Genomic DNA, 17,653 nt, shown 5'->3' with positions numbered 1-17,653 from the left:
TAAACTCTCCCACACTGTTAATATTATTAGAGCCCTCTAGACATGAAATAACACCCTTTAGTCAAAAGTTTAAAGTGTGCTCCATGACAAGACAGAGATGACAGTTCTTTCTCACAATTAAAAGAATGCAAATAGATCTTCTCTTCAGGAGCAGAGAATTTCAGAGAGAGAGAGAACGCGGCTCGCAAAGAAAAGCAAAAAATCAATACGTGTGCTTTTAAGTTTGCCGCGGCATTTTTTAGAGGAGCGTCAGTATCTTCTAAGCAAACAGCCTCTGTGCAAACAGCCCCTCTGCTCACATCTCCTCCGTCAGGCGCAGAGAACGTCAGAGAGAGAGAGAGCGAGATTAAAGCAAAGCATCAAAAAATCAATGTGTGCTTTTGGAAGCACCGCGATAAAGCGGCATTTCTTAGAGGTGCGTCCGTATCCACTAGGCAAACAGCTTCTGTGCAAACAGCACCTCTGCTCACAGCCCCTCCGTCAGGCACAGAGAATGTCAGAGAGGGTGAGATAGAGGCAGAGACAAGCAAACAATCGAGCACCGCACGGGATGCATGTCTTATAGCATTGAGGAGTTTTAGTTAATATGTAATACATGCTCTGATTGGGTAGCTTCTAAGCCATCCGCCAATAGCGTCCCTTGTATGAAATCAACTGGGCAAACCAACTGATGAAGCATGTACTTTAAATGAAAAGACCCATTGTCCACAGAAATCCGCGAACCAGCGAAAAATCCGTGATATATATTTAGATATGCTTACATTTAAAATCCGCGATAGAGTGAAGCCACGAAAGTCGAAGCGCGATATAGCGAGGGATTACTGTAATTTTTATTTATTTTCTTTAGACACTAATGGCAATTTAGGCTAATTTCCCTAACTATCAGCGCTATGACGCTGCCTATCCTGTAAACGAACTTTTGACTAGAAACCAGGGGAAAAACAAAAAAAAAAAACAAAAATAAAGGGAAACGAAGTTGAAGCCCAATAAATGAGACAATATTCGTGGTCGAGAAAACAAGAAGGTCAAAGCTGAATGTACGAGCGAGAAATGAGCACAAAAATAAACTTTGAATACCTCAGAGATTTGGTATCTGCAGATCGAATAAGCATTTGCACTCATTTTATCCTATCACATCGATTACACTTGGGCCTCAACCTTAGAGGCCACACCCCTAGCAATGCTAGAAATGAATCTAACGACGGAAGTAAACACTGGCCGCCTTTGAGGACCAAAAATCAAACCAACTCATGACACCGCCAATGCCTTTTTGAATTTGCTGACAAATATTATTGAGATTTATAAATGATAAGCAGTTGGTATCCAAACTGAAGTCAACTAAAACAAAAACCCTACATGCCTCCCTGGGCCTACCTAGTGTTGTATGAAATACTCAACCACCAGTAAAAGTAGAATAACCATTTAAAAAGTTGCTCAAGTCAAGGTAAAATTTGCTATGAGCAAACTATTCAAGAAGAAGTTTTAAAGTATCTGATATTAGGTGTACTTAAGTATGAAAAGTACAAGTTAATGTAGGATTTCTCTTGCCATCTGAGTTCCAACTTGGCATCCCAGTGGAGTATTCGTATTTGCTTTGTCATGGACCTGGTTTGGATGGTTTGGCTGTGTAGTCTTTATACAGTTAATCTTGTGTGAGTGAATGTGAAAATGTGTGTACCCTGCTGTGAACTTAAGTCACATCCAGGGCAGGCATGACAGGCTTAGATGTCCATGCTTTAAGGAAAAAGAATTAATAGACAAATTTTCTGTGAACTGTCCACTTTGAGAAGTGAAATATATATAGGCCCATCCCAAATTATTTCTTCTCGTTCTTTCTCTCTTATCCCCAACTCTGTCCTGCTCAGGCTCTTTTTATACTTCAGTGGGTACGGGTGCCTTAATCATGAACCTCAGAGTGCTAATGGGTAAATTGCACATCTGCACATGAACACAGTCTTCGCCAATTTCCTTTTCAACACCCTGGGGCCACTCATCCACCTCTGCCCACCCAGAGCCTGAGCACACCGTTTTTATTTAAAAACTCATTCACTACCACAGTCCCCTAAAATGCTCTATTACACCCTTAATGACCATTTGCTTAAACTGAAAATGTTCAGTTTGTTTAATGTTCTCCTCATAACTTATACCCTGCAGTCCTGGAATCAGCCTGGTTGCTTTTCTCTGGGCTCTCTCTGGCCATATTTTTGTAGTCCAGAGACCAAAACTGTACGCAGTACTCTAGATGAGGCCTCACCAGTGTGCGTTAAAGCTTAAGCATAGGCTCCCTTGACTTGGACTTCACATATCATGCTATATAACCAAGCATTTTGTTAGCGTTCTTGATGGCTTCTGTACACTGTCTGTATGTAGATAGTATAGTAATATTCAAAGACGAGCATAAAAGTTTTGGTTATGCCACCCCATCCACTTGAAATAGCAAAACAAAAGAATAATGTCTTTACAGACGAGAGTTAAAATGGAACTGATATACACAGGTAAGATGGTGGACTCAGTGAAAAATAGGAAGTAATCTTGTGGGAATCAAAACCAGCAGTGATATCATTAGTAGGACTGCAGAGAGATGAAAGGAGAAAGCATCAGAGGACAGCGCCACCCCCCGCCTGGTCAGCTATATTTGAGCTCATAATCCGTCTCCGATGCATATGTGTGTGTCAATAGTGACGACTCCACTATGACTTCTTATCATATGGGGTACTTTCAAGTTTCAAACTTCCTTTCCAGATGTTTGAAGAAGATGCAAAGCTCACAGAGGCCAAGATTTAATGCTAAGATGTGTAGCTCTAAGGCAGAAGCATTAACCACTCTGCCAAATGTGCTGCCTAATAGTCAGGTACATCTATATATATAAAAGGCAAAGCCCTCACTGACTCATCACTAATTCTCCCACTTTCCATATAGGTGGGAAGAGGAAATTTTGCACGCTCGTTCCTTGCAGTGTACTTATGTACAAAGTACAAATCTTATTATGTGATATCATCTCCTGTTAAATTCTGCTCCGTACTTCTAAAATTTTTATTTTTATAGTCTATTTTGTATTTTTTCTGTTCTGTGTATTGTATTGTATTGACGTTCTTCCTTTTGACACCCACTGCACGCCCAACCTACCTGGAAAGGGGTCTCTCTTTGAACTGCCTTTCCCAAGGTTTTTTCCATTTTTTCCCTAAAAGGTTTTTTTTTTTTCTTTGGGAGTTTTTTCTTGTCTTCTTAGAGCAGGGGTGTCAAACTCCGGTCCTGGAGGGCCACAGTGGGTGCGGATTTTCATTCTAACCATCTTCTTAATTAGTGACCAGTTTTGGCTGCTAATTAACTTCTTTTGCCTTAGTTTTAATTGATGTGACTCAGACTCCTTAATTGTTTTTTTCCTTAATTAACAGCCAAACAATAATGAGACACAAAATAAACCGCCACATGACCAGCTAACCTGTGCCCATCACACAATAGATGAAAATAAAGAAAGATGAAGGTCTCAGTAAGGTTGATCTCTCAGGTCACCTAAACATTTTGACATTGGTGTTCTTAGAAAAAACAGAAAATCAACAGTGTTGGAAATGTCTGCTGTGGCAGAATGAAAGCAGCAACAAGCTGTGGAATGAAATAATGGGTTTAATTAACAGCAAGAATCAGCTTCTTATTAAGAACCTGATTGGACTGAAACTGGTTGGAATTTGAAGCCCCAACTTACCTGGTCATCTGTCAGTTCATTTCATGTCTCATTTCTGTTTGGCTACTATTTAATGATGAAAAGAATCAATTCAGAGGATGGAATCTGTAAAAACAAGGCTATTAAACTGAAGGGAAAAGAAGTTAATTAGCAGTGAAAACTGGTCAATGATTAGGAAAAGGGTGAGAATGAAAAACCTGCAGTCACTGCGGCCCTCCAGGCCCGGAGTTTGACATCTGTGTCTTAGAGAGTCAAGGCTGGGGGGCTTTCAAACGGCAGGGCCTGTTAAAGCCCATTGCGGCACTTCTTGTGTGATTTTCGGGTATACAAAAATAAATTGTTTTGTATTGTATTGTACTTACAAAAGTTGGGTATGTTTCATGTCCTATTGCAACACCCAAGGTAGGGGAACGGGTGTACCCCCTAAACTATATATATAGATAGGGGAAACCCCTCCTCACTATTTCTGCGACTTCCAATTTACGTAGGAAGCCCGAATTTCCCATGCTCATCCTTTATACTGTACTTACAAACGTTAAATATGTTTCATTTCTCGGCGTGCCCCGTAACAAACTTTCTAAAATAACGTTTTCTTTTTGGCGGTTCTCACCATAATGCTGTAATGAACTTTCGGAACTGACCTATCCGTTTGGCAGTTTCATTCCTTATTTCCGTTAACAGATGATTTATTTCACGGCAGAGACGCACAAGGGCCGCCCCCGGTCCCCCTTCCTTTTTCCGCATGGCTGCTGTCTGCGCACCTAACACGTGGTTGGCTCCCTGCCTATATAAATTAACAACATCCCGCGCTCATGTGCCTCCTCACCCGCTTCCTTACTTTCCTCAGCTGTTCATCGTTCTTACTGCTCCCTTCTTCTTTACTCCTCCGCTTCAAGCCTGTTATTGTTTGCCTTCCTTCATGTCTTCCTGCTGGTGACTCCTGCCTTTTCATTTAGGTTCATTTAGGTCACACTCTTAATCCTCCGCATACTCTGCTTTTGAAGGTCGGCACACCAATTATGTTACTACTTACAACCATCAAAACTTTGTAATTGCACCAGGCTTCAGATCAAATCTCTGCACAAGAACCTCATTGAGGCAACTGTTTTCACTGGAACTGGCTCAGGGGAGACTGTATTTATACCTCACATCCCTCTCATACCCTCTGACCTCCTATTCAAATTCAAACGCCTCCAATTTCCAGTAAGAGTCTGCTTCGCTGTGACAATAAATAAGTCACAGGGCCAGACTCTAAAAAAAGGTCGCCATTGTATTATCGTAGTGTTTCCCTCTACTTACCCTTTACCTGTTTTCTCAAGAGTAAATGTTCTCGTCAAGTTCGTTATCGGGTTGGTCTACTGTTGCACTTTAAGATGAACACACACACACATAGAAAAACACACACACACAGACCCTAACCACAACAGTGCCCCATGAATGACACACACACGCTGATTAACCCTTAGCACTTTAAACCACACAAGTGCTATAGGAATAACAGCCTGTCATTCATCACTTCAAGAGACTTACTTATTTTCGGCACAAACAACATACGATGTTTTAGTGATATCTCAGATCTCAAATATTACTTTTGGTCTACAAGAATACGTTTAAACATACAAAGACTCAGCACTCTTGACTATAGGCCATTTATCAGCCAAGAAAACCTTCTTTATCGTATTGTCCCTAACTTTTGAGTGGCGCCCTCACTCTCAGCCTCATAAACCCCGCAGCACAGAAATAATGGCAAAAATCCGTCTGTCACCAGGTGCTCAAAGAAATCTAACTTATTACTTCAATCACTCAAGACATTAAGACAAAGCATAGAAAGTTAAAAGCAGCATGGTATTTATTACAAGAATAATAATAATAATACCACTGGAACAAAGAATACTAGAAAATAGGTACTGATAGGAAAGTCTGAATATATATAGTCTTTAGAAAAAGCTTACGAAAAAGTTACAGATGACAAGGATGACTGTCCCAGGGAGGCGTTTGATTTAGCAATCGATGTTCATGATGACTTTCTGACGACCAGTGCCGTCTTCGTCCGTTCCTCTTCTTCTTCTCCTTCTTCTTCTTTTCTTCTCTACTCTTCTGTCTCAAACCAAGGCATATTTATTATGAAATGTCAAGCCTTGGTTTCACAACACATGCACCTGATTGGCTGGCTGTCCAAATGATCGATGAATTAATTCACTGTGCGTTTTCCCAAAGAACAAAACCTTTGATGTACTCTGAGGTGTCAGTAGTTCTTCCTGTCCCAGGCTGTAAACCAAACTGTTGTTCCAGATGTCCATCCATAAAGTAATCAATAGCCTGAGGTATCAGATCAGCATCCTTTCCCAGGCTGTAAACCAAATTAGCACTAAGCTATGAACAAGTGTTATAAAAGTAAGGTGTAAGGGAAGAAAAACTGCTTTAATTTGTCTTAGTTCATCTGTTGTCTTGTCTTGAACAAAATATAATGGAAACCAAAATGTACAGATTGTATACACCATAACAGCCATTGACTTGACACAAGATTGCTTCTCACATGGCCAACTGTACGTTGCATGCTCAAGAGTAAGCTCAGCAGACAGCTTGGTCATTTTACAGCCCGAGAGCAGAACTACAAACGTCGTTTACAAAGAGGTCATTACATCCTAAAAATGTGCATTTCTCATACACAACATTTACAATCATAAATTAAACTCTTTACAATCATCAAATTCATTCTCAATACTAAAATAAGCCTACAACAATTACATTGACAATCATATTACATTATTTTTAAAATGCTTCCTTTTCTTTTTCATAACTTCTTTAACACACTACTTCTCTAGTGTGAAGCGCAGGTATTTTGCTAGTTATCTTATATAGTACCTTACAGAGTATCTCCAATGTAAATTACTTTAAATGATACAAAACACCTTAAACATTTATTTTTCAGAACCTGGCAAGTAAAGAGACATTTACCTAATGTGTAAACTTTTATTCCAAACAACTTCTCAAACTAAAGCTCCCAAGTTCCCATGTCACTCATTTCCTTTGCTGTGCTTAAAGCTAAATTTCTGTGCTCAAAATTATGTACAAAATGTGCGAAAAAATACCCACGGAATATACATCAGCATCAAGAATTGCCATGTAAATAACTGCCTTTTGCAGAGCATTTGCCAAAGTCATTTATCAAGCAGGTAAGATCTGGCTGTGCAAGAGATCAAGGCATAATGGAGTCCTGCTGTAAAATCACCATTGCAATTGCCCTCTTTGATTTTTCCTTTCATTTTTTTATTCTTACTGCAGTAAGTAGGTATTTAATATTCTAATGCTTAGAATCCAGAAGATTGTCTGCATTACTGAAAATGACGATAATAACCATTTCCTACTCTTCATTCCAGGGCAGGAAAAGAACGCAAGAAGGGTGACCGATTTGTGTTTGAGTGCCAAGAAAGGGCATATTGGTTAGTGCATAGACCACCAGTAAGTAACTTCCAAGAACTGAATTCTATCTCAAAAGAATTTTATTTTTTGGTTTTGTTCATTTTGTTGTAAATTGGGATTTAACAAGCGCTTCAGAACAGGTCATCTACCTAAAGCTAAGCATGTTCGGGCCCAGCCATTACTTGAATGGGATGCCATTTAGGAAAAGTTCAGGTTGCTATTGAAAGAGGTGTTGGTGAGGCCAGCAGGGGGCGCTTACCCTGTGGTCTGAATGTGAATCCCAATGCCCCAGTGCGGTGATGGGGACACTGGGCTGTAAAAATGGCACCATCCTATGGATGAGATTCTCTGTGGTCATTAAAAATCCCTGGGCATCTTTTGAAAAGAGTAGAGTGTATCCCAATGTCCAGGCTAAACTGCCCTCCATGGCTTGGTCATTCTGGCCTCCTAATCATCCCCTGTCTCTAATTGGCTAACACTTTCTCACCACTTCCTCACCTAATAGCTCATGTGTGGTGAGCGTACTGGCGCAACAATGGTGATGGTTGAAGTGGCTCCCCTCACTCTAAGAGCTTTGAGAAGTGAGAAAAGCACTATATTAATAAAATGAATTATTATTATTATTATTATTATTATTATTATTATTATTATTATTATTATTATTATTATTATTATTATCTCTGTCTTCTCATTTTTTGTTGTTTTTGAAATCAATTTATACATGTCTTGGTGCTACTGATAGTACAGATAACAACTTGCCATTCTAACAGCAGATGCAGGTCTAAAGCTCCATAAATGCTATTATGAACCCAAGGGGGTGCTCAGAGTTACCATTTGTGATGTTTCACCCTCCAACCTCATTCTCTTCACGTGAATTTCTGCTCTGTGGTTTTGGAGAAATGAGAGGTTACTATTGGTTTGCATAAAAAGCAAGAGGTGGAGTGATGGCCGTGTGTCTTAAGGGTCTGCGCTGGTATCTGGAAGGTTGCTGGTTCAAATCCTATTACTGCCAGAAGAGATCCCACTCTGTTGAGCCTTGAAAAAAATGCGGAAAATTGCTCCAGGGGTGCTGTACAATAGTTGACCCTGTGCTCTGACCCTCAAAGGTTATGTGAAAAGACAACTTCCTCTCAAGGATTAACAAAGTATATTAAAGATAAGACAGAGTTTTTCTGTGAAATTAAAAGGCATACTAAGCACACTGACAATGTATTACGTACAGTTTGTGCACAAAAATGGCATTTCTGGATGAGTTTGTTATTTTTAGTTTTACATTATTGATTGAGATGGAAATTCACTGTTACATCACAAACTAATTGGCTAATTCAGGTTTCAGGCTGCAACAGAGAAAGACGATTCTGGGAAGCTAACCATATTATGCTTTTCCAGTCATCATCTGTCCAATGTCTGCATTCTTTCTCCCATTTTAACTTTTTCTTTTTTATTTTCAGATATTACTTTTTTTTTATTCTGTCTGTAAGGCCTACATCTTGGAGTCGTTTTTTTTCTCTTTTGTAGATGACACTGGTATTTAGTGCATATTTAAGGAAGAAGTGAGCTGAGGATTTGTAAGGGGTTTGTTTCTCACACCACACACTCTAATGTTCTTGTCCTCTTATGCAGTTGTACATCCTGGTCCTGTCTCGTCTTCTGTCCTTGTTAGATCCAGCTTGCTGTTTTCCCTCAAGATAGTAGTGGATATTGTAATGGAAACCAGGGTGTCAGCGAGCCCAAACCCTGACACGAATACACAAACACAGTCCCGGGTTCAAATAAAGCTTGGTTTATTCACCAATATCTTTTCCACAGTTGCAATAACACATAAACACAAGTTTATCTCTCCAATATCTGCAAAATCCGTCTCCTTCCAACTCTTACCACTGCACTCTTCCAGTCGAGTGTTGCCCTTCTTTCTCCCAACTCCTACTTGCCTGGCCAAGGGAGTGCGGTCCCTTTTATTAAGGAGCTGGGAGTACCTCCGTTTCCAGGGCCATTGCCCGATGGAAGCACTTCCTTGTCATACGGAAGTCCATCACAGCAAGGAGCTTGTCTCCCTGCAGTGCCCTCTTGGGGCACCCAGTGACGCCAGCAGGGCTGCTCTGCCAAGACTACATCTCCCTGCATGCCCTTTAGCGTGCTAGGGGTGTAAAAAACCCCAGTGATATATTTTTCTTTCAATGGACTGTCTGTCCATCCCTTCCAGGTCTGCTCCCTTTCCTCTCTCCAGCCTGAATGCTTATCTATCCATTAGGAGTCTCCTGTCCAGGCAAGGAACCATCCCCTCTCCCGGCCGGGATGCCCGTCCAGCCCATGTGGCATCTACAATACCTTTGTATGACATCTTCAGTTTCTTGGCAATCTTTCATATGGAATAACCTTCAGTCCGCACAAAAAAAAAAACAGACTGACTTTTTGATTTTAAAGAAAGCTGTTGTTTTATTTTGCCCATTTCTGAACCCAAAACTGACCTTAAGTAATGCCAGTACCTTGCAATGCAAGTGCAGAGAATAACAGGTTTAAGTGGTGCTAATGCAATTATGAAGGTTTCTCTAATAACCAAGTAGCATTTAAACATGACTAATTAATGATAAGCTAAAGTAGTGGTGCTGAAAGAATGGCTGCTAAAAATGGGGCTTTGCCCTCAGGATATGAGTAATAAATTAAAAATCAGTCATTTCAATAAATAACAGCCAATAGTAACACTAGTAATGTCTTGGATGAATTTTTAAATCTGTTGAATGGCATCTTGATAAAAAAGGTGTCAATTTCTAACAAAAACATGAACATTTTGGGCATCTCCAAACTTTTGACTTGTAGTGTAATCAGTTCGAGAACATTGGGATATAACTGATGCGTAAGTGAAATACGTAATCAAACGAGATTTTCTGCTCCATCTGGAGTCAGTAAAATGCCAACACCAAAAAAGTCTGTGTAGGACTTATGGATGGTCAAAATTTGCAAAAAGGTTAAGCCAATTTTCACACCAAGTTTTTGTTTTATAAACTCCGACTTTTGTACTTACATGTGTTTCCGAGCATAAGAACGTTTTATACACAAGGCCTCTGTTTGTTATTTTTATTTAACATTGTTGAATAAGGTGAAAGGTCAATGTTATGTCACAGCTCACGTAAATCAGTCAGTATTCTTTACTCTGAATTGTCCCTACCTGGCCGTTTCCACAGAGTTTCCCCTTGGGATTAATAAAGTATCTATCTATCTATCTATCTATCTATCTATCTATCTATCTATCTATCTATCTATCTATCTATCTATCTATCTATCTATCTATCTATCTATCTATCTATCTATCTATCTATCTATCTATCTAAACGCAACATATATGCAACAATATAACATCTGTATGTTTGAACTGAATGAATGAAATTAGCAATATCTTCTGCACATCCTCCCCAGTCAAGCCCTTTTCTTCAAATCTTATTTTACTTTATCCATCTACCACCATTTTGGCCTCCCTCAACTTTCTGTTCCCCTGTTCTTCCATTCCCGTCCCTCTTTTGCCCACATATTCATTGTTTCTACTCATCACATGTCCATTTCACTTCAACCTAATTCCCTGTTGTTTCGTAGATATCTCTCCCACTTTTGTTGTACCTCTGATTGTCTCATTTCTTATCCTGTCTTTCTTTGTAACTCCACACATCCATCTCAGCATTCTCATTTCTACCAACTTCTTCTCCTGCCCATGTTTCAGCTCCATACATCATTGCTGGTCTTACTGCTGTCTTAAACACCTTACCTTTAACCTTCACCTTAATTCTTTGATCACGCAATGCTCCTGATACCTTCTTCCAATTGTTCCAACCGCACACCGCTCTATGGGTAATCTCTGCATCTAGTTTTCCATCATGGACTACTAATGATCCTAGATATTTAAAGTTATCCACTCTTTTCAACTCTCATCATTCAACCTCAGATATTCTATTTTCTTCCTGTTTATTGTATCTTCAATCCTCTGTCTTCCAAAGCCCTTCTCCATTCTTCTAATTTCCTCTCTACTTCCTTTTCTTTTTCTTGCTACACAACATAATGTCATCAGAAAGAAGCTCGCATCATGGAGATTAGTCTTTTATCCCATGGCTCAACACATCCAGCACCAGATCAAAGAGGTTAGAACTTAAAGAAGATTCCTGGTTCAGACCTACTCTAACTGGGATCTTGTCTGTGATCCCAATACTGCTTTAATGCAAGTCCTCACTCCCTCACACATACCCTGGATGATCTTCACATACTTCTCTGCTACTCCTTTCTCTCCCATCCACTTCCAGATCTCTTGACATAGCACTCTATCATAAGCCTTCTCCAAATCAATAAACCACATGCAGTCCCTTCTGTTTTTCTCAATGCTTCTCCATGAGCTCTCTCAATGCAAAGACTGCATCAGTTATTCTTCTTCCTGGCATAAAACCAAACTGCTCTTCGCTTATGGTGGTCTCTTCCTTAAGCCTTCTCTCTATAACCCTTTCCCAAAATTTCATTGTGTGCAACATCCGCTTTATCCCTCTAGAGTTTCCACAGTCCTGACTATCACCCTTTTCCTTATAAATGGATACAATCACAATGTTCCTCCAGTCCTCTGGTATTTTCTCCTGTTCATAGATCTTCTGCATGAGATCCCACCTCACATCTACTCCTTGTTCTCCTATACTCTTCCACACTTCTGCTGTTATTTCATTTGGTCCTGCTGCCTTTCCATTTTTCATTCTTTTCAGTGCCTCTTTTTCCTCCTCCCACCTTATTCTTGGTACTACATTTAGGACTCCATCCCCACATACTTCCTTTGGATTTTCTTCATTCAACAGCTTTTCAAATTCTCTCTTTCATCTATTCTCACTCCTGTCATGGTACACAAGACCACACAACTTTCTTATGCTTTATCTGACTAAAATCCTTTTCAGCCCTGTTCATAGCCTTTGCTATTCTAAAAATCCTCTTGTCTCCCTCTTTTGCCTCCAATATTTCATACACTTTCTCCAAAGCCTGTGCCTTTACTCATTCCACTGCTCTCTTTGCCTCCATGTTTGTCTGCCTACAGATTTCTCGGTCATCCTTCTTCTCTAATTGATATCATTTATTCTTTGAATCCTTCTTAGCCTTTATCTCATATTACACCTCTCTGTTCCACCACCCTCTCTTTGTCCCCAGCGGAAATCCTTCCTGTCATTCTACCCAACACCTGTTCACCTATTCTTAATACAACTTAGCTGTTATCAATTGTAAAAATTAGATACGCACAAATGGGGATCTAGTATTGGTAAAAAGGTTTAGGGATAGGCAACTCTGTGAAAACAGGCCCAGGATGCTAGTAAAGGTTATGTTTGTGGGTATTTTGTCTCCCCGTCTTACACAATACACATTCTTCAAAGCATTTGTAACTGAATCTTATCATGGCTGTGCAGTTGGACCCGTAATGAATGTCAGAGAAAAGCCAAGCAACTCATGTTGATGCTGGAGACACCTTATCTCTGTTCTCTATAAAGTGTCCTCATTTGGGGCACACAGGAATTCATTTATCATCTTTTACTCCTTACTGTCACCACAGAGATGAAAGGAAACCATATCTGCTCATCAAGCTATCATGCCACATTGGCTATGCTATCAGTCCTGAATAAGTAATTTAAACAATTTCTGAAAAGAAATAAGTCTGCACATCCATTTCCTTTAAAGACAATTTGGTACACCTCAGGAGAATGATTAGTATCACTACACATGCAGGCATTGATCTTCTGATCCAGAATGGCAATTTAATAAACCAGAAAATGTTATAGAAATTCCTCTTAAAGGGCGGCACGGTAGTGCACTGGTAGCGCTGCTGCCTCGCATTTAGGAGACCCGGGTTTGCTTCCCAGGTCCTCCCTGCGTGGAGTTTGCATGTTCTCCCCGTGTCTGCGTGGGTTTTCTCCGGGTGCTCCGGTTTCCTCCCACAGTCCAAAGACATGCAGGTTAGGCGGATTGGCGATTCTAAATTGGCCCTAGTGTGTGCTTGGGGTGTGGGTGTGTTTGTGTGTGTCCTGCGGTGGGTTGGCACCCTGCCCTGGATTGGGTTCCTGACCTTGTGCCCTGTGTTGGCTGGGATTGGCTCCAGCAGACCCCCGTGACCCTGTGTTCGGATTCAGCGGGTTGAAAAATGGATGGATGGAAATTCCTCTTAAAGGATGTGCCTGACCTTCCTGTGCCACAGGTCTTGAAGCTGCAAGCACGCATTTGGGTATAGCTGCATTGCTGTATTGTGAGAAATCCAATGTGGCATCTTGTGGCATGCTGCTGCTTCTTACATCTGCTCGTGGGTGGATAAGTTATAGAACAAAGAGGAACATACCAAATAAAATGAAAGGGAAAGTGCTATCATGTTCAAGTTTATTGTCATGTACCTGCATGTCTTCTCACAGTGATAGTAATACAATACAATGTACAATATTAACAGAAGACATACACATATAAAGTGGGTTTAGAACATCATCAGACCCTTCACTTTCTGCACACATTTGTGAATTGGAAATGTAATTCTAAACTGAAATATGACGGGGTACCAAAAATTTCTTTTAATATTTTTTACTTACTGAAACTTTTGACTCCTTCAAAGTACTCTCCATGTGAATGAATGCACTTGTCCCAACGGTTTTCCGACTGGTAGTAACATTTTTGGCATTGCCGAAGAGAAACGTTGTCCAAAGCCTGGAGCAATTTTTGTTTGACTTCCTCCGCGGTACAAAAACGCTTTCCTTTTAAGTTCTTTTTCATGTACGGGAACAAGAAAAAGTCACACGGAGTAAGATCGGCGAGTAGGGAAGTTGGCAAGAACTCCAAAACACACAAGTCAATTCAGAAATCTCTTTAATAGTCCGATGATGATCTCTGTAAATTGCATGGTTAACTTTTTCAAGATTTTCGTCGTTCCTAATTGTGAAACGTTGGCCAGATCTTGATTGGTCTTCCAGTGACATTTCCCCTCGTTTTAAATGTGAAAACCACTCGTAGACTTGTGTTTTACTTAAAGCTTCCTCTTTAAAAGCAGTTTCAAGCATCACTACAGTTTCAGCCGCTGTTTTCCCTAAGAGAAAACAAAACTTAACGCAGACTTGCTGTTCTTTATGATGTAATAGAATAAGATGCTTCTCGCACCCTTGTACCCTCAGACTATACGTCAGACACCAGGTAAAAGTCCAAAGATGATATTTATTATAATAATAAAGTGCACAAAGCACGCTCCTCTCCACAATTCTCAATAAACAATACAATAATTAATAACAATCCTCCACTCCCAGACGCTTAGCCACCCTGCCTCCCAACTCAGCTCATTGTCTGGGAGCTCCCACAGTCCTTTTATATTCCCTGACCCGGAGGTGTTCCTGCCCAACAGTCCACAAGTCCTTATTCCTTCCGGGTCAGGGTAAATAGTCCTTTTCTTCAACCCGGAGCACGCGCGTTTCTTCCTGTCACGTGACCGTGGCGCACTCCCGGGTTATTGGGCACATAAGAGCCTACGAGCCCCCCTACAGCGACGCCTGGTGGCCCCCAAGGTATCCAGCAGGGCTGTGTACAAACACTACATAGTCCATGATGCCCTGCTGGAACTCGGGGCATGATCATGCTGTCGGGAGAGCTCTACCTGGCGGCCTGGGGTTGAGGGCCGGAGTGAAATGCCAGCAATCCACCACAATGATTATCCATCAGAAAAATCACAGAACATGTTTAATAAGCACCAAGAAAAACTGAAACGGAATGCTTTACAAACAATACAGAGAAACGTCACTTGGCAGAGTGCCACACATTACTGCACTTAGTGTCGAAATTCACAACTAAGTTCAGATTGAGAACCAGGTACAGATTATGGTTATTATTGGATACCCCCTTGTATTTGACATTTTGCCCATCAATCTGCTCTCAATAACCCATAATGGCAAAGTAAAAACATGTTTTCAGAAAAGTTTGCAAATTTGTTAAAAATCCAAAGCTCTCTCATTTATATAAGTATTCAGAACCTCCATATTATGGTCAGGTGGATCCCATTTGTTCTCATTATTCTTGAGATGTGTCGAGAACTTGATTGGCGTCCCCCTTTAACAAACAGAACTGACTGGAGAGCATTTACAAAAGCATACACCTGTGTATAGAAGGTCCCACAATTCACACATTAGGGAAAAAACAAGTCATGAACTCCAAGGAACTCTTTGCAGATCACCATGATAAAATTGTGGTGAGGCATAGATAAGTGCAAAATGATAAATCCACTACTAAAATTCTGACCATTCCAAGGAGCACAGTGGCATTAACAATTGTAAAAAGAAGTTTGGAACCACCAGGACTCTTCCTATAGTTGGCTGGCTGGCCAAACTGAATAATCACTCAAGAAGGGCCTTGATCAGAGAAGTGACCAAGAACCCAATGGTCAGTCTAACACGCTTCAGAAATCCTCTGCTGAGATGGGAGAACTTGTCAGAAAGACAACCACCTCAGCATCTCTCCATCAATCAAGTACAGTAAATGGCATTTAAAGGACTCTGGTCTGATGAGACAAAAATTGAGCTCATTGGGCAGAACTCCAAGTATTATGTTGGGCAAAGGCCAGGCCCTGCTCATCACCTGCCTAATACCACCCCTAAGAATGAAGCATGGTGGTGGCAGCATCATGCTTTTGAGGTGCTTCTCTAAGGCAGGGATGGGGAGACTGATCAGAATTAGGGGAAGTTTGAATGAACCCAAATAACAGAAAGGTCCTCGAAGAAAGCCTGTTCCAGAGTGCATGTGACCTCAGACTGGGTTGACAGTTCACGTTTCTTCACAATAATGACCCAAAGCATACAGCCAAGTCAACACTGGAGTGGCTTTGGGACAAGTCTCTTGGAGTCCTTGAGTGGCCCAGACTTAAACCGCATAGAACATCTGTGAAGAGACCTGAACATGGCAGTTTTCAGATGCTTCCCATCCAATCTAAAAGAGCTTGAGAGGATCTACCAGAAAGAGTTAAAGTGCCCAAATCCAGGTGAGAAGACTTGAAGCTGTAACTGCTGCAGCAGGGACTTCTACAAAGTATTGGATTATACTCGTATGAATGAAAGTTTCCAGTTTTTGATTTTTAACATATTTGTAAACCTTTCTGAAAACATGATTTCACTGAGTTATTAAATGTAGATTGTTTGGCATAATGGCAACTGTATTCATTTAAAATTGCATTTCTAATACACAAATGTAATGGGATCCTATCAGAAAAACCCTGGCCTCAAATAATTGTCTAAATTATTCAATTTAGTATATTAATTTAAACAAATTCAAAATACTAAATTCAAGAAAAATAAAAAAAATGCAGCATTCAAAAGAAAAACAAGAACTACTCAACAAAGGTGCTGAGTCAAAAAGTTAAAACCAGAGAGAACCAAAACTAAATGGTCAGAAACTGTAAGATCAACTCCAAAAATAAGGAGAACAAAAAGGGACAATTAAGTCAATGCCACTGCAACATGCAATGGCAGCGGGACCTTCTTATGGTGCCCCAGGTACCTGCCACTGATAAAAGTGTAACAGCACAACCTGAGGGCAATTACCTAATCTGGGGTCTCAGTAAACAACTGTTTAAATGAACAAAATACAAAAGAGGGGTCATTAAATGCATATCAGGTAATTCAAAAGCATTTATGAGAAAAGTGGGATTCTACATTTACAATAAAGTTCGCATTTTGATTTCTTGAGATTTGCTACGTTGCAAGGAAGAAAGATTCATTTGAGTATATGTCGAAAAGTGTGGCAGAGAAAATAAAAATGACAGCTCCTTTAATAATGCATGTGGTGTGTAAGGGCAGAACTGGCCTCATGCAGCCTCAGCAGGGGGAACTTAATTTGAAGCAGTTTCTCTTGGGGGCTTTGTGAAAAGGTCACCAGACAGGGGAGATTAAAGCATTTTCTATGTCAATTTCCTCAACCTCGGTGATGGCATTTTTGAATATTTATGTTTCACACATGCCCATTAGTGTAGTGCACGTCATCTTGTACAAAGGTAATTTGACCTTTGCTGTAATTGGTGTTGCTGCTGGTTTGACCATTAGCGCATCATGGAGCACTGCTCTGGAAGTGTATACACCCAACAAGAAAAGCTGACTGCCTCCATTAGGGAACAGCACAGTCCACTTAAGGATATGTTTAAAAAAAATGGAACATCGGCATGCAGCAGACAAATACTGTACTACTGTCCAAAAGTTAGACAGGGAACAGTAGCTGTTCTACGAGACCTGCAGGATAGGCAGTGGCGCTACTGCATGAAAATTCTGTTGGGTCCACATCGACTTGACTTTGAATCGATAGGCACTGGAGAGTGGTCAAGTCACATGGTGAAGCTCCGTAACATGGAAGACTCATCTCCTTAATGAGACTCCATCTTTCGGGGGCTCCTCGCTTTTTTAGCACCGATGGGGTGTTGCCAATTGCTGTCACTGGGCATCTTCTCCGAGCTGTGGGTGATGAGAGAGATACAAGAATTAGCAAACGCACCCAGAGTCGTGGAGTGCTAATGCTTTCCTCAGACCCTTGGACGCACAT

At 40.7% G+C, this 17,653-nt stretch overlaps 1 protein-coding gene across 2 annotated transcripts in view; it reads left to right on the top strand.

The window, feature by feature from the left end:
- Positions 1–17,653, top strand: part of rgs9a (regulator of G protein signaling 9a) — a 196,320-nt gene that overhangs the window by 101,209 nt on the left and 77,458 nt on the right. For both annotated transcript variants that reach the window (XM_039739815.1, XM_039739816.1), the window contains exon 8: positions 7,063–7,144. In XM_039739815.1, the coding sequence (XP_039595749.1) occupies positions 7,063–7,144 (82 nt within the window). The remainder of the gene's footprint in view (positions 1–7,062; positions 7,145–17,653) is intronic.

The sequence above is a fragment of the Polypterus senegalus genome, chromosome 17, assembly GCF_016835505.1.
Source record: "Polypterus senegalus isolate Bchr_013 chromosome 17, ASM1683550v1, whole genome shotgun sequence".
NCBI classification, from domain to species: Eukaryota; Metazoa; Chordata; class Cladistia; order Polypteriformes; family Polypteridae; genus Polypterus; species Polypterus senegalus.
This window is presented reverse-complemented; position numbering and strand designations above follow the sequence as displayed.